A 20,941-nucleotide genomic window follows, 5' to 3' on the forward strand; every position below is an offset into this window, starting at 1 on the left:
GATGTCCTCTACCCCCCCCTGCTATGGCCGCAGGAGGGGCAGCTACATTACCACTCTGGCTTGATAGGCGATGGCAGTGGTGACCAGTGCCAATGTTGCACAGAAGAGGTTGGCCATCCAATGCAGATAGAGGATGAATGATCTCATCCATGCAGCCAGGGTATGGCAACCATCTCATCACTCTAAACTCTCACACTCAAGCCCATCACACATTCACTGGCATCTCACTCACTGTCAGCTCAAGGGACATCACCACCCATTCTCACACGCATACCCTCACATGTCCATCTGGCCTCACCTCCTCTGGGGACTGCATCCTCAGCCCTCACCATCTTGAGGCCACTTGCACAGATCAACATGTGCCCTCACACACACCCTGGGATACCCTCCTTCAGTACAGTCCTCATCCTGCAGCCTCTTCCCTTCCCTGAGGCCATTTTTCCCCCTTTCCCAAGCAAGACCTTGCCCTGCAGCCCATTGAAAAGCCACCCACATGTGGCTGATCTGGTACAGATCTGCCCGTGAGCCCCCCCCCCCCTAAAAGTGATGTGATGCTGTGTGTGAAGCCTGGTGCTGATGACTGCGAGTGCTGACTGAAGCAAGGTAGGCAAACAAACCTTGAAGTCCCGAGCAAAGTGCAGCCCGCCAAGTGCACGCCTTATATATGCTGTTGTGAAACATGTCAGTGTGTTTTCCCGCTGCCGTGGGCGGACGATCCAATGGTGGGGTAGGTGGGAATGAGTCCGGCGGGCTGGCATTATAATGATTTGCTGATATATTACAATGAGGTTCCCGATGTCCAATGGTGGAGAACACAGTCCGCCATCGATGGGCTGAGCAGATGATCGCAAACTGGTTTTGTTGTGAAACTGATTTTTAGCCTTCTTGTCACATTGTCCACTCACATCGCTGAACACGCCCGACACCGGCAGGCACGGAAAATCCCTGCTGTGAACTACTTCTCTCTCCACAGACGCTGCCTGACCTGCTGCGTGTTTCCAGCATTCTATGGTTTTAATAATAGAGAAAGTTTTGGTCTTTCTTTGTGTTTAACATGGTCACTGGGTGCTCAGTACTAATGATCCACATTGGTTTGCAATCCAGCATTGCCTCAATTTTAAGATTCCCATCCTTGTTTTCAAACCCCACCATGGCCTCGCCCTTTCTGATCTGTGACTCCTCCAGCCTACAGCCCTCTGAAATCTTTGTGCTCAACCAATTTTAACACACCCTTGATTTTAATGGCTCCATCACTGGTGGCCATACCTTCAGCTGTCTAGATCCTAAGCTCTGAAACTCCCTCCCTAAACAAACATTGCTACCTCTCCATGTAGGAAGGCAGTGATGTAGTAGCAATGTCACTGGACCCAGTAATCCAGAGGCCCAGGGACATGGGTTCAAATCTCACCATGGTAGCTGGTGGAATTTAAATTAAGTTAATTAAATCTGGAATCTAAAGCTAGCCTCAGTAGTGGTGAAATGATGTTGATCATTATAAAAATTCCTTTAGGGAAGGAAATCTGACTCCAGACTCACAGCCATGTTGACTCAGTTCAAGGGCAATTAAGGATGAGCAACAAACACTGGCCTTGCCAGCAATGCCCACATCCCATGAAAGAATACATTTTTTTAAAACTCTAAGACAAAACCTCTAAACCCCTTTAAAACCTCTCTTTTTGACTGGTCATCAGTCCTAATGCCTCCTTAAGAGGATTGGTATCAAATTTTGTTCGTTAATGCTCTTGTGATCACAGAAATCTGCATTATATAGCATGTGGCTTCCACTGTATTAGCATGCCTGAAAATTACTCGATTTAACTCATCACCTCCACTTACTCTTTGCCATTGTTTCCTACACTATCTGCCTAGCTCCTTTATCAAATATTCTCAATATTTTTAATTTTAAAATTAAAACAAATGTCCTGCGGGCTCAGTACTAATCCTACCTCATCTCCTAATGGTCACTATGTTGTAAGATTTGGTAGTATCCCAAAAGACCAACCTCACAGCTGTAGAATAGAGAATAATGTCTGTAGAGGGAAGAAAATGGAAATGAAAAGAAACAGTAAGGGGAGTTAACAAATAGCTGCAAAGAACTTCACTTGAGATACGTGAAAATCTTAGGACTGCAAGACATTTCTTCCTTCTCCCCCACACCCCAATCAATATTACCAAAGTGACTATCTTTAAAAAAGATAGTCTCAAAACATCTAATGCAAAGTTCTAATAATACTGACCTCCTTAATAAGCATATTAACTAGGATATTTCCCAGGCATTATAACAGCAGGGAGTTGACCAAGATTTTTAGGGCAGAATTTTCCCCCCGATGCGGGGGGTGGGGGTTCAGAAGCAGGTGTGTGCAAATGTGCCTCTGATCAGTGCCCCCAATTGGGGGAACGCCACCATTTTACATGGGCAGGCCAATTAAGGCCCACCCAGCCTGCATGGAAGTGCTATGCGCTCCCTGTGCGGGTGAGGGGGGGGGGGGGGGGGGGGGATTCCCTGAGCCGAGTGTGCGCTCTTTCGCGCATGCGATCGGCTCCACATAAAAATAATCTTAAAAACAGAAAAAAAAAATTTCCCTGACAGGTACCCTCATGTGACACTATCGCATGAGTAGGGACATGTCCGTCACTTTTAAATACACTTTTATTAAATTTTTTAAAACCTACATGAAACCTCATCCCGCCCATGGATGAGGTTTTATGCTTTCTCCAAATCCCGCCAGGGCTCCCGGCCTGCTCGCCAACCTTAAGGTTGGACGGGCAGGTCCACTAATCACAGTAATTACTTTGTCAATGGCCTTTGTCAAATAGCTGATTCAGCTGAGCCCCCGCCGACCTGAAAATTGAAATGAGACAGGTTGATGTCGGGAGTTCCGCCCAACGTCATCCCACATCATTTTACAGGTCGGCGAGCAGGCCCTGCCCCCCACTGGCCGACCAGGAAATCCTGGCCTTACTGTTCCTCTATGTAAATTCTGCTAATATTACAGCTGCAAAGATACATTCAACCAGTTTAACTGTACATTTACTTTTAACTGTTATAGTAAACTTGGCCCACTTGGTGCAGTAGGTTAATACAACCTCCTTCAACCAATGGGAGCTGTATTCAACACTTGACCAATAAGATGAAGTAAGCAAGTGAGATACATTCGAGTTGGACTAAATATATCATTCCTACAGAAAATGGGTCGACAGAAAGCTCCCCATCATTCCGCACTAACTTTGTAATGTCCTTCAAAAGAGGTCATGTTGATGAAGTGGGATGCTCTTGAGATGGAAGTTAAGACAAATGAAACAAGCTTTACTCTAAACATAACTTGTGTTACACCAGATACCGGACTGCTCGATATCACCAGTGAAAACGTTCTATTTCCTGGCATTGAGGTTCCTCACTGAGGTGAAGGAAAACAAAATGGAAGCTTCATGTTGGAAGTAGCTGAATTTCACTTGGGGATCTCCGTCACCTCAGAGTGAAATTTTGAAGTCATAAAACAAGTATTACCTGCTGGATCAGATTTGCACATCAACTATTTTAATCTGACCATATGAACAACCACACTTCACAATCCTACTAACAATCAGTCATCATAGTGCAGAGGCTGAACTGTTCGGCCACAGAGCAACAAGCAGCTATATCATCAGAACATTCAAGCATTTCTCTTATCTTCACTTCATGGAGCACCCTGAACACAAATGTAAAACTAGTCAATTAAAAAGAATTACAAATCCAATCCTAAAGGGAAAACCTATCGGGATGCATATGAGAGGCTGACTGAATAATTCAACATGACTCAATAAACACAAACTGGATGAATCATTATTGTATGATGATTATATCCAATGAGATCCCCAAAGTGTAATTATGTTTCTAATTTTTCCCAGTTCTGATGAAATGTCACAGGCCTGAAACACTAGCTCTGTTTCGCTCCACAGATGCTGCCATAACCCGAGTATTTCCATCATCTTCTGTTCTTATTTCAGATCCCCAGCATCCAAAGTATTCTGCTTTTTGATTAGTCCCCAAAGTGTACCCTTTGTTTACTAAACAGCTGCTGTAGAATTACAAATAATGCTGAATGGTTAAAAACATGATGAATCAGATAGCCTGGGTGGAAATAGGCACATTTGGAGTTTGCAAAAAAGCAAATGCTGAATAAATCTGTCGGCAGCGCAGAATAGGCGTTGGCTGGATCAGTTACAGAATGCTATATAGCATCTTCGGCCATTACCTGGTAACTGATGGAGCTTTTGCTCATTGGTCAATTCCACATCATCTTTGTGTGTGCAAAGCCGGGTTGCTAGGATTCCATCTCGATTTATCTTCTGGTTGGCTGTATTGATCAACTGAACTGCAACCTCTTCTGGGCATCTGATTTCAGGAGAGATTTATTTTTTCAGAACAGCCTTAAGTAATTTCCAATATATATCAACAGAATAGTCAGACCTCCACCATTGATGCTGCTCCCAAAGCAGCCAACACAAAAAGCTTTAGTTAGCAGCTGGATAGATCCTGACATTATTTCACTGGCCACCACTTTCTACCTAAATGTATAGTGCATGAAATGAGCCCTGGGGGAGCAGATCCAGTGGAGTACCAGTCAGTGTGGTATTCCAATTAGACGCCCAGCTTATGAACTACTAATGGATTCAGAGCAACGTTCCCTCTAAGCCACACAGCATCCTGAAAGTTATCACACAAGTTGTGCACAAGTCAGCCCCTTTAAAATTATCCCGCTTGTGCAGTCACACAAAAAATTTAAAGGGGCAACACACTTAAAGAAATCATCCATACACTCCGAATAAAAAAATTCCAGGGAACATTGGTCCAGAGTTACAAATCAAAAGAAATGGTGAAGATAATATAGGCCACACGACACTAGTTATTGCTAAGCTAATTGATGAATCATAGATTGCTGGAGCACAGATACTGGCCATTTTGCTCAGCAAGTCCACACCAGTGCTTTTTGTCCACATCAAACTTTTGATACAGATTGTTCCAGCTTTCTTTCCTCATCTTTAATATCCATTTCAATAAACTGCAGAGTGAGATAATGACAATAATGGTAATAATGATTTGGTGATCGTTTAGTGAGGGTTACATGTTGACCAGGGCATCAGAGAGAATGCTCCTGCCCTTCTTTGAATCATGGAATCTTTTACATCCAGCTGAAAGGGCGGTTAAGGCCTTGACTTTGTGGGTGGAATTGTCCCAAATTTACACTAAGTGCGGTAGCGAGTGTGAAAAACGACGTTTTCCCTGATGGCCAGAATGGCAGGTTTTCACACCATATCGTCCCATTCCCACCTGATTAATTATGGAGCCACAGGAAACATGCCGTTTCGCTGGTGGGCGGCCTCTGAATCGCCCACCACAACATTACCTCACTGTTTCCTCACTCCTGGTGCCATATCAAAATTGCAGCCGCACACAGAGTTCTCAATGCTCACAGCCCAGGACTGCTCCAGTGAAGACATGGCCCTGAAAGCCAAGAAGAATTCAGTGACCTGTCACTGGAATGCCTTGTGGAGTCCCCCCCCCACCCTGTGATGTCCTCCACCCCCACTCTGGCCACAGATGTCTAGCAATCTCACCACTCTGGCTTGGGAGGCAGTGGCAGTGGTGGTCAGTGCCAATGCTGCTTAGAAGAGGTTGGCCATTCGAAGCAGAAAAAGGATGAATGATCACATCCGTGCCGCCAGAGTAAGGCAACCATCTCATCACTCTAAACTCACACACTCACAAGCCCACCACACAGTCACTGGCATCTCACTCTCTGCCAGCTCAAGGGACATCAACTCACTCTCTCACATACATCCTCACATCTTCGTCTGACCTCATACTCTCTGGAGACCGCCTCCTCAGCCCTCACCATCTTGAGGCCACTTGCACAGATCAACATGTACTCTCACACGCACCCTGTGATACTCCCTTCCCCAGTACAGCCTCTTCCCTTGCCTGAGGTCACTTCTCCCCCTTCCAAGCAAGCCCTAGTCCTGCAACCGTTGAAAGGCCACCCCCGCCTTGTGGCCAGTGTGCTAGGTAGAGACCTGCCCATGAGTCCTCCTAAAAGTGATGTGGTGCTGTCTGCAAAGCCTGGCACGGATGACCGTGAGTGCTGCTCTAAGCAAGGTAGGCAAACAAACCTTGAAGTCCCGAGTGAAGTGCAGCCCACTGGGTGCACATCACTTGGGTACAATTGTGTAACAAGTTGGCTTGATGCCCAGACGATCCAGCGTAGGGGTGGGGGGTGACTCTGGCGAGCAGGGCTTAATCATGGGATGCTAAAGTATTGAAATTAGGTTCCCGACATGCGATGGGGAGAAAACGTGGCCCACCATTAACAGGCGGAGCGGAAAATCGCAAACAAGTTTCACAACAGCGTAAAACCGATTTTTTGGCCTTCTCGTCATATGGTCTGCTCACGCCCACCATGACGCCGGCTGCCAACAGGAGCGAAAAATTCCAGCCTATGTTTTATCTGAAAGTTGCACCTTAGATTGTGCGATACTGTACTGGATTATGCACTCAAGTCTCTGGAATGGGTCTTGAATCCACAACCTTCTGCCTCTGCCACCCCCAGAGACAAGGTTGGTACAATTACACTTCATTAGAGCAACAGTAGCTCACTGGCTCATATAATTTCTCTTACTACAATGCTTCCCAAATGAAAAATAGAACAAGAAAATCATGACTTGCTGTTTTCAACAGATGGAATGGGAGGAGGGGATAGTCCTTTTTTGGCCAAACTCAGATAAACAATCTCTAACAAAATTGCAAGTATTCAAATCATTGTAAATATTTATTGGGCACTTAGTAAGAACATAAAATAACCTTTTAGAAATGGGAGAAGGCCATTAGGCCCAATTTTTGAAGAATCAATTGCACTTAGAGTAGCCCTCAATCCCTTCCTTCTCTCCACTAACACATTCGATTGCCTCTCAAATTTTTTAATATGGTTTACCTCAGTGGCTATATCTGCCATGCTTTGGACAGATTTTCATTTTGTCAAATATAACAAGCTTCATTCAACTTGATGGAAAACCTGATTTATCTCACACATACACAAACTGCAATAACAATTTGGTGACTGCAATAAACAGTCACTAAATGCATCACTGAAAATGGAAGGTACAAGATGTTTTCTTGCAGGATACTCTACTATGTAATGGAATACTTGCCTCCCAAGCCGAATGGCCTGCAACATTGCAATGAACTTTTTATCGGTTTGTCTTCGCACATCCGTTAGTTCCATGTTCACATGGATACACTTCTGCCAACTCTTAGCCTTGAATAAAGTACAAAGAGCATTCACTTTACTGAGCAATTGAACAGAGGTTCCTAAAATCCAGCAAATGGAACAGAGTATTATCTCCTGTAATTTCTTCCCCACTTACAAAATAAATATAACAAAGCAGTGAACACAATTATGTATTCTCCGTGTTTGGTTTCCTCCTTTTGCACTTCTCCTGCCCCTCATGGTGTGACCTCTGGAGATAATCAATTCCCTCCACTATTTTCCACTGCCTATTCTCTTAATATAATGGAGGGCAATTAAATATTTATAATTTGCAGCTTTAAAGAACGTCGTTTGTGACTGGCGTTATGATCTGATCCAATATTTTTCAAAATCATGATTGTCCGGACAGAGTAGACAGAGAGAAACTGTTCTCATTGACAGAAGGTTTGAAAACCAGAGAAAAGTGATTTAATATGACTGGCAAAAGAACCAGAGGCAAAATGAGGAAACACCTTTTTTAACTGAGTGGTTTGGATAGAACCATAGAAAAGTTACAGCACAGAAGGAGGCCATTCAGCCCATCTTGTCTATGCCAGCCCGAAGACACCCAGGTGCCCTTTCTAATCCCACCTTCCTGCACCCAGCCCATAGCCCTGCAGCTTACAGCATCTGAAATGCACCGTCTCTAAGTGTGGTGGAGGCAGATTCAATCATGGCTTTCAAAACAGAATTGGACATGCACTTTAAGGGATAAAATTTGCAGGGTTACCAGGAAAAGGCAAGGGATTGGACTAGCTAAATTCTTCTTAAAAGAGCTAGCACAGATACAACAAACTGAAATTAAAAAAAAAACAGAAAATACTGGTCTGACAGCATCTGTGGAGAGCGAAAAACAGGGTTAACATTGAGTCCGTATGACTCTTCCTCTTCATACCTGCTGAGCTTTTCCAGCATTTTCTGTTTTTATTTCAGATTTCCAGCATCTGCAGTATTTTATGTTTATCTTAAAACAAGCCATCAGGCCTTGTTCTGTACCAGTATCATTCTTGATTCTATCAGCCAAGACCTTCATAATAAAAAAAATTCCCCAAATCTAGTCAGATTGGATAACACCCTCCTACACTCTACAACTTATTCAAGTTGGCTGTTGTACTTCTCTGTCCCAAAGTCCGATGCATGGCTACTGAAACTTTTGAACACAAAACACAATAAACTTACAACAAATATCCTCAAAACATCATCAGTGCTTAAAAGGAGTAGCTGATGGCACTTCAACAGTAGATGCCAACTCGTTGACCATTTTAACACTTTGATATGCTTTAAAACAGTTACACCTGCAATTCTCCATGATACTCTTTTGAGTAAACCTGTTTCCATCTGTTTCAGATGAAGTTACATTGTTTCATAGTTTGCCATTGTGAGATTTGAACTCTTGATCTTGGGGTTACAAACCCAGTACCATAACCACTTGGCTATTTAAGCCAAGCGCAATTCTCCATGATGTTGCACTACATGTTGACAATTTGTAATTGGTTATCTGGTGGGCACAGGCTGTACAAGAAAAAACAATTCACAGTTCTTGCACCTTCATCCATTTTGTGTCAGGAGCAGGCACTTAAAGATGCTCCAAACTCAACCATGTTTCATTGTACTGAGCATCGCTTAGGAAACAAGGCGGTGGAATTTTTTTTTTTTTTTGCAAAACGTAGAAACCCTTTTCGTTAATAAAGAAAAGGATTTGGATTAGTTAACTCGTTACCTGGAAGCAAAATTTGTATTTTTCATTTCTTCGGGACACAGGAGGAAGCTGTAGAAAATCTCCACAAACTATCAACTGGATTCCACCAAATGGCTCATTGCATTTCCGAACGATCCTGCAGTAATAAAATGGAACACTGAATCAGCTCAAGACACTCAGCGACCAGTGACTACAAAGGAATAGGAGAGCCATCCATAAGCATGAAAACATCCTTCATCTTTTCACATCAATTTAAGGAAATTTTATTATACTAATACTTGGGATTTTCAGAGCCTCATTCAATCACGTTGTAATTAAGTATCTATAAAAATAGTCAACAAAGTGGTGACCAGTATTTCTCAAGTCAAAATCACGATATGAATGCCCTGTTCTGCATTGATGTTGTTCACAAGTAAACTTTTTTTTATTATTCCCTCGTGGGACATGGGCTTCGCTGGCTGGGCCAGCATCCATCCCTAGTTGCCCTTGAGAAAGTGGTGGTGAGCTGCCTTCTTGAACCACTGCAGTCATGTGATGTAGGTACACCCACAATGCTTTTAGGAAAGGAGTCTCCAACAAATTCCATCTGAGATAGAGCACCATAAGCAGATTAAAACACGAGGTATATGGTAACAAGTACCATTAAAAACCTCAGTGCCGCTACTCTATAAAACCCATTATAATCACATCCATTTCTGTTTACTGTATTAACAAACTGCATTTATATAGCGCCTTTAACATAGAAAAGCATCCCATTACGCTTTACAGGAAACAATGACAGTAAGCCAAGGAAAGAAATATTATGACAGGGTCATCAAAGACTTGGTGAAAAAGATAGGCTTTAAGAACAGCATTAAAGGTGAATAGGAATGTGGGGAAGCAGAGGGAGGGAATTTCAGAGCTTGAGCCTGGGTGTCTGAAGGCACAGCCACCAGTGGCAGAGTGAAGGGAGGAAGGGGTACACAAGAGGTCAGAGTCAGAGTTCAAAGAGGAGAAAAGGGATGAAAATTTTAAATTGAAAGTGCTGAACGACTGAGAGCCAATGTACATTACCAAGGACAAAAATGATGGTGAGATTGTCTTGCTGCAGGCCAGGATATAGGCAGCAGAATGAACTGAAGTTTATCAAGTATGCAGGATGGGAAACCAACCAGAAGAGCAATTGAATAGTCAAGACCGGAGGTGACAAAAGGCATCAATTGGAGTTTCAACAACAGATTGGCTAATATTAGAGGTGGAAATAGGCAGCCTTTGTAATGTAGGATGTACAGGATTGAATCAAGGTTGAACAGAACACCAAGATTACAAATTATTCAGTTCAATACGAGACAATCAATAGGAAAGCTAAATCAGGGAAGAGAGTATGGACATTGTGGCAGGGGCAGAAGATGGTTTCAGTGCTCCCATTTGTGGCTCGTCTAAGATAAGCAATCTAACAGTACAGAGACAGTAAAGAGATTGAGAGGTGATAGTGAGGTAGAGCTGATTATTGTTAGTGTACAAGTGGAAGCTAATGACATGCCTTTGAATGATGTCACCAAATTAGACCATTTTATGATGCTCGTTAGCCAAATATCATCCCCATTATACATGAACAGAAAGCAAACGGACAATATTCTCAGCTTGTTGACAGTGTTATACTTTCAGAAACCACTACGGGGTTAACAGGTTCAAGAATACAGGGTTATCAGAAAAGCATCATTTAGGGAATTGCACATTTGCCATGTTCCTTGCTGTGATGAGTACCATAAAAACAGCAAAAAGCACAATCTGGAACATTAGTGGTCTAGGTACAAATGACTTACAAAATGGATCTGCTGTGCTCATCTGAAAGCAATCTGCACAGGTCAGATGCTTCCTTCTAAGAAACATGGCCACATTCGACAAGGTGGGGACTTTTAATAGTCAACTGTGAACAGCATGTCCTCTCAGCCACTGACAGGGTGCAGCAGTAATATTACAATACATGTTCCTATTAAAAAGGAGAGGGATAGAAAAATAACTATGCTACAGTGGTCTTGCAGCTCATATGACATACCTGGCCACTGCTTCAAGTTTGTCAAAGAATTCTCCTTCTATCATGGAAATTTCATCTATGATAAGGTGTCTGCAGCTTTGCCACTGTCTTAGAATCCCAGATCTCTGAGCCAGCTCTACACACTGTTGCAAGGGAGCTTTTCCTGAGCCGATTCCTAATGACAAAAAAAAATCCAAAATCTGTAACACATTTTAGAGAGAGGAGCATTCACTCCGGTCCTTTCACTAGGTAAAATCTAACTCTTAAGACATTTGTTCATTCATAGCAATGTTTTGATCATTTGCAGCATTCAAAATATGGTTAAGAATCAGAAGTATAGAAAAATAGAAGGCAATGGCGAGAGAGCAGTATGTGTTTTGGAATGTTCTAGCACAAACTTGATGGGGTGAATAGCCTCAGTCTATGTTTTGAACCTCTGCAGGTTGAAAGACCTATTTATATAGTGCCTGGTCACTTGAAAATACAAAACTAAATGTTGGAGTCCAAAACCAGCTGATCATCAGATTCATGGTATTAGTGAACATTACTTTGTTGAGAAGCAGAGTTTCCAACTCCGCCATGTGTTTTTTTTTTTGGGAAGTGCAATTTGATTTACACCCTCTTGGCAGTCCTGTAGCAAAAATACTATCTAATGACCCTTCTCTCATTCCTAGTCTTGTGCAGTTTATTATTTAGAGTTGTACTGTGGCACACACCGAACCTGCAAATGCATGGAGAGTTGTTCCTCCAATGTGACAGGCAGCCACTCCAGTACTCGCTGTGGTATAGGTACTTTTTGGAGGCAATGCTCCCACAATCCTCTTCAGCAAGAAAGATTTCCCAGTTCCTTGATTTAAAGTTGAAAAGAAAGTGAGTGGTTAGGAAAGTATGATTGGTAGATATCATGAGAAAAATCAGTGTCAGTACGACGACATTTTATCTCATAATCAACATTATAGCTTTGAAATAGGGTACAGATCTGTCACCTCTGTCCTAACAATAGCATTAGATCATATCTCAAGAAAATGACCCTGTATGACATTTTTGCTCCTCATGCTAGCCTTGCCCTTCTCTGAGCAACACCTATCCATTTACCTCTGGGTAAAGCTCATGGAAAGAATTGCCTTGTGAACACGTAACCACAAAACATTGATTTACCTACAGCTAATTTTACTTCCATTCTTCAAGAGCTAACTAGGCAAGAGTAAGTTTGGCCTGGATTCCAGATAACAGAGGTGGAATAACAACATGCAAACCCACCAAGCTTCCCATTCCATACAGACTGCATTTGTCAAAATGAATAGAGTATAAAGCACCTCTGGGCTGGTATAAAATGCAGGGGTAAGAAGTGGGAAGGAAAGAGGAAATGGAAGGATCCCAAATTTCCTCAGGAATCTTTAAAGCCTGCTGACCCCACCAAAGACGGCAGGGCTTGGTGTGCTGGATTTCTGTCACTTTCAGGATAATCTGGTCTGCCTTGTATGATGATAAGCTTCTGTTTGCCCCTTACTTGTACCAGCCATATATCCAAGCAAACACTCTGCTTTGCCGTTGTATAATACTTTGAGCCACCCTATACTAAATAATTTATAATTTGGGTCAGAAACCACTGTATTTTTCTACAAGAAATGTCTCTACAAACCACCTCTTTTAGCCTAACTATAGCCACTGAATTACCAGCACTTCCGGTGAAGAAGATATTCTTTCCTTTCAGGATCATGCTCAGGATGTGCGACTGTTCCTTTGTGAGCTTCCTTACCACTGGCATTGACAAGGTGGGCTTTTTGGCAGGTTTCATCTCTGTAACCTGCATTAGGGCAATAAACAAACATCAAAAAGCCTTTTCCCTTTTATTTTCTAAACCTTCCCAACCATGCCCCCCCGCCACCCCCTACCCCCCCACCCCACCCTACCCTAACCAACCCCCCACCCATCCCTCCCACCCCACCACCAACCACCACACCCCACCCTACCCTAACCACCCCACCCCCCACCCAACCCCCCCACCCCCACCCAACCCCCCCAACCCACCCCACCACACCCCCCCACCCCACCCCTCCCCTAACTTTAAAAAACTTAGGGAGGAACGTTAACAGATAAAACATGGGGTTAACAAAAGAAATTAGATTCCCAAACGACCTCCAATCCACCCACTTCTGGCTTTAACAGAGATGCGAAGGTGGACAACCAACCCACTCCACTGGCATTTTAAATACAATAATGAGGTGCAAGCCTCCCTGCTGCCCAGCTTTTCAACTTCGGTAGTGGTCAGCCAGGTTTTCCCAAGAGGAATGAGTGTAAGAGTGTGCCAAAAGGGCAGAGGATTTCAACTTGTAATATTCACAATAAGAGTGTCACATTGTCATGAAGAGATATTAATGTATATAATGTTATTTGAATTAAAAAAAAGAGGTTTAGTCTGTGTCTGTGAGTGTGTGTGTATGTGTTAATTGGTTAAAGTCAGTTAGGCTGGGCGCTTTGATTTATAGCAGTTTTGAGATGTAAACAGTAAGGTAAAAGGTGCATTTGCATTTTGTTGAATAAACCATTCAAAGACTGGGGGTGTGAAATCTTGCACTTAGCTAGGAGACACCAAGCAATATGTTTATATTATTGATAAAATTGGTACTATGAAAAGGGTTTTATTTGTTTGGGGAGGTGGAGTGAAAGGACCTGGTGATACAATGAGAACTTGCATTCAAAGGGAAAGGTTGGGTATAACAGAGGAGTTGTGTGTGTGCAGGTCAGAGACATGTAAGATCTAAGCCTGTAAGCCTACCACTGTCTGCAAAAGAACAAATTGAAATGAACCTCATTTTGAATTCGTAAGGTGAAAAATGCTTTGCCTGGCTCTGTTTAAGTCTATTGGTTATTGTTGCCTTAGTGGAGATTAATTTGGGAATTTAAGTTAAGATAGTGGTAATTTGTAGCCATATGTACGTGTTTAAAATTTATTGTAAATTAATACATGTTTCATTTAGTTTAATATAAAAACCTCTCAAGAACTGATGGTCATATTCTTGAATTTAGAGCAGCAATTCAAAACATACCAATTGAAAATATAGGTTTAAAGTTTCCCTCTGGGATTTTAAATAACTCAGCCTTTACAAAATGCTGTGTCATAACACATATACATGGATTTTAGTGACAAATAAAAGGACAGATATGAAGAATTCAGGTGCAGTTGAAATTGAGAGCTGTTCAAGCTCATTTCACTCTAGACGCTCAATGCTAACAGAGTAGCACCCTACTCTGAACTGAAATCAAACCCAGGATCCAAAGGTAAATGGATGGGATAGGAAGAAGTTTTGTAGCCTTAAGTATGGATCTTTAAAAAAATGTTATTCCAGGTTTCTTCCCATTTGGTCACATGATTATATGATAAATACCACATTGAAACTTTATGAAGCTGTTGCTCTATCTCCATGCAGTCCCTTAGTTGAGAATTGAGAGAGAGATTTGCATGCAATTTGTCTTTCTCGATGCTACCCTATTCACAATATCCAGGAAGGCAGATATACAAGGCAGGAGGGGGAAGACTACCCTACAATTTTCTCAGTGAAAGGAGCATCTCTTACCTGTTTGGCACCTTTCTTGACAGTCCATCAGGCATGGAAAATATGGGCACAAGCAGCCCATAACACAGTACATCAAAGCTGTCATACCACATCATCCTGCAAGCCAACCAGCTTTCTGTTTTCCTGCAGGCATTCTGGTATGCCACGTAGCACTAAAACCAACATTAAATAAACCAGCTTGGGAAAGGATTACATACCAGACAGTTTTCTGATGAGATGGTCCGTAGTCGTTTGATCTGCTTGCTTGGCCCTAGGATGCCTACATGATTTCTCAGGCCTTTGGTAGAAATTGGTGTCTGCACAGTCCCCTGCGACTGAAGCTCGTTAGCTTGTTTCACGTCCTGTGCCTGCACAGGACTGATTGTATCAAATGTCCGTGGGAGTGTGGAGAGCAGCCGCGTTCGGCCACTGACCGGTTTGCTGATCTTCTTATCTGCAGCGTATTTAATGGCAAGTGTCTTAAAGAGTACTTTCAGTTTATCTGGTGGACAGTTCGAAACCAGGATCTGAATATTGTCAGGGATCAGTTTGATGGAGCTCTTCCCGTCCCGAAGAAACTGCGTGAAAAGTTGGATCTCACGGAGGGTGAAGTTTTGGGACAGCTTGCCATCGTGCACTCGAAGAATAAGGTCGCGGAATTCATTGCGCCCAAGGGTGATAATGGCATTGCGAATGCTTTTGCGCTTGGTCGCCTGGCCAGCTGGGTTGAGGTATTCAATTGTCACGCTGCAATGAACCTCAGCGCCTGAAGAGGCAGAGAACATTTTGCTCTGCAAGTGAAAACAAGTGTTGTGGTAGAAATTTCAAATAATACGAGTTAAGAGTTGTATTATTGTATCAGGTGTTGGCAGGTTGAGTATTTCTAACTGAGTTTCATATAATGGAGAAAATAGTAAAGTTACACCAATCATTCTTGCAGGCTGGTTTCTATTCCACTGGACATGTGGCACAGGTGCTGCAAGCAAACAATAACCAGACTTAATGGAGCATAAAGATAGATGGTTTTGTTCTGTACAGAGAACTTCACTTTTGATGTGGTTTCAAAACCATTCCTCAAGGTTATAAAAAAACTTGCATAAAAAGCACCTTTCACCATCACTGGAGCTTTAGAGCTAATGAAGTAATTTTTGAAGTGTCGTCACTGTTGTGATATAGGCAACCTGGTAGCCAATATGTGCACAGCAAATTCCCACAAACAGCAAATATGATAATAATTGCATAATCTGTTTTCTGTGATATTGGCGAAGCATAAATATTGGCCAGGACACCAGGGACAATTCCCCTGTTCTTAGAAATAATATAGTGAGATCTTTTACATCGCAGTAAGAGTGCAAGAGTAATAGTGGTAGGGGACTCAATAGTGAGGGGTGCAGCCGTAGATGTGAATCCAGGATGGTGCGTTGCCTCTCTGGTACCAAGGTCAAGGATGTCACATAACAGCTGCAGGGCACTCGGAAGGGGGAGGGTGAACAATCAGAGGTCGTGGTTCACAATGGTACTGATGACATTGGTAGAAAGAGGGATGAAGTCCTGCAACAAGAATTTAAGGAGCTAGGTAGCATATTAAAAAGCAGGACCTCAAAGGTTGTAATCTCTAGATTACTCCCCATGCCATGTGCTAGTGAGTGTAGGAATAGGAGGATAGAGAGGGTGAATGCATGGCTGAAGAGATAATGCAGGAGGGAGGTCTTTAGTTTCCTGGATCACTGGGTCTGTTTCTGGCAAAGGTGGGTCTGTACAAGTCAGACGGGTTGCACCTGAACCAGAACAGGACCAACATCCTTATGGAGAAGTTTGCTAGTGCTGTTGTGTGGGGGGTTTAAATTAAATCAGCATGGGGATAGGATACAGAGTGAAGGTACAGTAGGGGGTGATGCATAGCCAAATATAGAAGAGAAACTAAGTCAGTCTGGAAGGCAGTTCAAATATAGATCTGTTAAGGCACAAGGGAATAATGCAAGGCTGGATTGCATATATTTTAACGCAAGGAGCCTTACAAGTATGGCAGAAGAATCGAGGGCATTGATGAACACATGGGAATATGATATTGTTGCTATCACAGAGACATGGTTGAGGGAACGGCAGAACTGGCAGCTCAATATTCGAAGGTATAAAATCTTTAGGTGTGATGAGGGTGGGGGTGGGTAAAAGAGGCTGTGGCATTGCACGATTGATCAAGGAGCCAACTACTGCAGTAAGGAGGGATGGTATCTTGGGAGGTTCTTCAAATGAGACCATATGAGTAGAAGTTAAAAACAAAAAAGGGGAAAATCACACTGCTGGAAGCATACTATAGGCCTCCAAACAGTCAGGGTTGATAGAGGAGCAAATATGTAGGAAATCTCAGAAGTGTAAAAATAGTAGGGGATTTCAACTTCCCCAATATTAACTGGGATAGTCTTAGTGTGAAAGGCTTAGAGGGGGCGGAATTCTTAAAGTGCATCCAGGAGAGATTTTTGAGCCAGCATGTAGAAAGTCCTACAAGAAAAGGGGCAGTACTGGACCTAATCTTAGGGAATGAAGCTAGGCAAGTGGTAGAAGTGTCAGTGGGGATGCATTTCAGAGATAGTGACCATAACTCTGTAAGATTTAAGGTAGTTACGGAAAAAGAAGAGAAAGATGGGCCGGAAATAAAGACCCTGAACTGGGGGAAAGCCGACTGCATTATGATAAGACAGGATCCGGCCAAAGTGGACTGGGGACAGCTGCTTGTAGGAAAGTCTACAACAGACCAGAGAGTCATTCAAAAAGGAAATAGTGAGAGTTCAGGGCCAACATGTTCCTCTAAAGGTGAAGAGTAGGACCAACAAGTCCAGCGAACCCTGGATGTCAAGGGACATGGAGGATTGGATAAGGAAAAAAAGGAGGCTTATGGCAAATACAGAGGGCTAAAAACAGTGCAAGTCCTAGAGGAGTATAGAAAGTGTGGGGGGAGGAGGTACTTTAAAAAGTATTTAGGAGAGCGAAGAGGTGGCATGAAAAAAACACTGGCGGGCAAGATAAAGGAAAATCCCAAGGCATTTTATAAATATATTAAGGGCAAGAAGATAACCAGGGAAAGAGTAGGTCCCATTAGGGACCAAAGTAGCAATTTGTACGTAGAGCTGGAGGACGTAGGTGAGGTTTTAAATTATTACTTTTTATCTGTGTTCACTATGGAGAAGGACGATATAGATGTAGAAATCAGGGATGGAGACTGTGATATACTTGAACAAATTAGCATTGAAAGGGAGGAGTCCTGCAGAGGGTGCAGAGGAGAGTCACCAGGATGTTGTCTGGGCTGGAGCATTTCAGCTATGAAGAGTGACTGGATAGGCTAGGATTGTTTTCCTTAGAGCAGAGGAGGCTGAGGGGGGACCTGATAGAGATATACAAAATTATGAGGGGCATAGACAGGAAAAAGCATTTTCCCTTCATGGAGGTGTCAATAAACAGGGGGCACAGATTTAAGGTAAGGGGCAGGAGGTTTAGAGGCGATTTGAGGAAACATTTTTTCACCCAAAGGGTGGTTGGAGTCTGGAACACACTGCCTGAGGGGGTGTTGAGGCAGGAACCCTCACAACATTTAAGAAGTATTTAGATGAGCACTTGAAACATAATAGCATATAGGGTTACGGGCCAAGTGCTGGAAAATGGTATTAGAATAGATAGATGTTTGTTGGCCAGCACAACACAATGGGCCGAAGGGCATGTTTCTGTGCTGCTTAACTCTGTGACTATGACACTCGAGCAGGCGGATGATGCCTCAGTGTATTGCCTCATCCAAAAGACCCTTCTTCAGTACTACACTAGAGTGTCAGCCTTGATTTTTGTGCTCAAGCCCTGGAGTGGGACTTGAACCCAGAACCTTGTGATCTTAGGTGAGAGTGCCACAAAATGTGAATATTCTGACTGTACTTTTCAGTTTCTGGAGTTCCATTCATTGTAGTCAATGGCAGTGAAATGTAATGAAGTGTCACTGGCACTCTGGAGTCTGTCTTTCCAGAGTAAAAACTGCAAAAAACAAACTTCAAAAGTAGTAGAAAGTCAGAATTCCATTAAGACAAACAGACAAGTTTACATTTTAAGTGCAATCTTCATCTGTTCTGAAGAAGATTGGCACCCAAAATTCAATTTTATTTGTTCTCACCACTTATTGCTGACCAACGCCTTTCCAGCATATTCTGCTTTTTTCAGAAGTAATTTAATTTGTTACCCTCACAGAGCCAGCATTTGCTCTAAAATGGAATTCACTGCTTTCCTACTAATCAAACATTTTTCAAATTTGTGTGTACATGTTTCCATTAATAAATATATCTAATAAAAACAAAAAAACTGCGGATGCTAGAAATCCAAAACAAAAACAGAATTACCTGTATATCTACCTGTATCACATTGTTAGCGACAAATGCCAAGATCCAGAACTAGCTTTTTCTTTCCTAAAAGAACGTAACACTTGAATATAAACAGAAAATGGTAGAAACACAGTAAGGAAGATGGTGGCATAGTGGTAATATCATGGATTAGTAATAGAGGCTCAGACTAATGCTCTGGGCACATGGGTTCAAATCCAATGATAGCAGCTGGTAAAATTTAAATTCAATTAATAAATCTGGGATATAATACTAATCTCAATAATGATGACCATGACAACAATCATTTATTGTTATAAAAACCCATTTGGTTCACCAATGCCCTTTAGGGAAAGAAATCCGCCTTACCTGGTCTGGCCTACACAACAGCTGCTTCACTCTTAACTACCCTCTGAAGTGGCTGAGCAAGCCACTCAATTCAAGGGCAATTAGGGATGGTCAACAAATAGTGATGCCCACATACCATCATAGAATAAAAAAAAAGGTCAGGCAGAATCAAGTTAGTGTTTCAGGTCATTAACCTTTTGTCAGGCTGGCAAAAGTTAGAGACATTGTAGATTTTAAGTAAGTACAGGGGCAGGGAAGGGTTGTGAGAAGACATAAGGCAGTAATGATTAAATAGCAAAAGGGATGATGGTGCCAAAAGAGAGATTGGGATAAGTAACTCTGGTGGATCCAATTGCAATGGACAAACCAGTAAATGATTCACACATCACAAAATTGGTCCAGCACAGGAGATTGCCATTTGGCCCATTGTGTCAGCACCAGGTCTCTAAATGAGCAACTCATCTAGTGCCATTCCCCCACCTTCTCCCATTTCAGGTAACAGTCTAATTCCCTTTTGAATGTTGAAACTACTTCCACCACATTATGAGGCAGTGCATTCCAGACTCTAAACACTAATTCAGCATAACTGCAAATTTTACCATCAGAAAGTTACTGGATTGGCTTCACTCCACCCTAGTTTACCTACAGAATTATCTTTACATTCCTGTACCACACTGAACCCTTTACAGTACTTACTCAGGTATCTGGGTCAATCACAGATTCTGAATCGGTTCTGCAAAAAGATTTCTGTTACTGGGCATCGCTATTCAACTGTAGATGTAATCGGTCTCACGTTTCTGAATCCTGTGCAGTTCTGATTGACGTGGCTCAATCCACGGGTTGATCAGAATCTCTGCCTGTAGATATGCTTCGTTGGATTAGTCTTCAAACTGGGACTTCTTCCCTCCACATATACACACGCTTGTGTAAATTTACTGATGTGCCTTTAAGTATGGCTGTACAGGACAGCAGCAGCTGATGCTTTCCCACAATCAAGCACAGGATTTCTCAGGTTCTGTCCCTCTCCGCATCCGCTTCAACTTTCAAATTTGCCGGCACGAATTTCACCAATCAAAGGAGGGTGCTTTGAATTCTTAGCCAATCACATTTCCGTGCGCGGGGACGGTAGGGGTCAGAGGACGCACGCTCCTTTGTGACATCATTGCGGGGCATTCGGTGGCAACATTTGCGGGTCGAGGAGTGAAATACGCATGCTTGGGACAGACAGGGGCAATACACATTGGGGTAGTTACTATTGGGGGAAAAAGGCAGGCTCACATCTTTTTCAGGTGAATTATGTTATATCAGATTTCGAGAGTCTACAGTTTTATTTAAGCAAGAGGGGAGATCAGAGCTCTTCCAAAGTTTTATAATGCTTTTGTGAAGCGCCTTGGGACGTTTTGTTCCGACAAGGAAAGGTGCTGAATAAATAGCAGCTATTGTCATTGAGAAAGTTTGTGTGTAGTACAGGGGTTAAAGAGCGGTTGCATTTAAGTTTTTAAAGACTCCATTTGAAAGCCGTTAAACCACTAAAGTTTGCGATATAGCTACTCTTCCGACTAGGCACTTTACAGCCTTCTCGACTGAATATTGAATTCAACAACTTTAGGTCTTGAGCTCCCTCCTCCATTCCCACCCCCTTTCTGTTTCCCCCTTCCTTTTGATTTTTCCAATAAATTATATAG

The 20,941-nt window shown here is 42.7% G+C and overlaps 1 protein-coding gene across 2 annotated transcripts in view; it reads right to left on the reverse strand.

The window, feature by feature from the left end:
* The window catches only part of pif1 (PIF1 5'-to-3' DNA helicase homolog (S. cerevisiae)), a 35,055-nt gene extending 14,780 nt beyond the window's left edge, over positions 1-20,275 (reverse strand). For both annotated transcript variants that reach the window (XM_041208488.1, XM_041208489.1), the window contains exons 1-8: positions 19,953-20,275; positions 14,775-15,532; positions 12,677-12,806; positions 11,721-11,846; positions 11,021-11,174; positions 9,004-9,118; positions 7,186-7,292; positions 4,236-4,375 (exon numbers count right to left, since the gene is read on the reverse strand). In XM_041208488.1, coding sequence (XP_041064422.1) covers positions 4,236-4,375; positions 7,186-7,292; positions 9,004-9,118; positions 11,021-11,174; positions 11,721-11,846; positions 12,677-12,806; positions 14,775-15,341 — 1,339 coding nt within the window. In that variant the 5' untranslated portion in view covers positions 15,342-15,532; positions 19,953-20,275. The remainder of the gene's footprint in view (positions 1-4,235; positions 4,376-7,185; positions 7,293-9,003; positions 9,119-11,020; positions 11,175-11,720; positions 11,847-12,676; positions 12,807-14,774; positions 15,533-19,952) is intronic.
* Between the last annotated feature and the right edge of the window lie 666 nt (positions 20,276-20,941).

The sequence above is a fragment of the Carcharodon carcharias genome, chromosome 16, assembly GCF_017639515.1.
Source record: "Carcharodon carcharias isolate sCarCar2 chromosome 16, sCarCar2.pri, whole genome shotgun sequence".
Lineage (NCBI taxonomy): Eukaryota > Metazoa > Chordata > Chondrichthyes > Lamniformes > Lamnidae > Carcharodon > Carcharodon carcharias.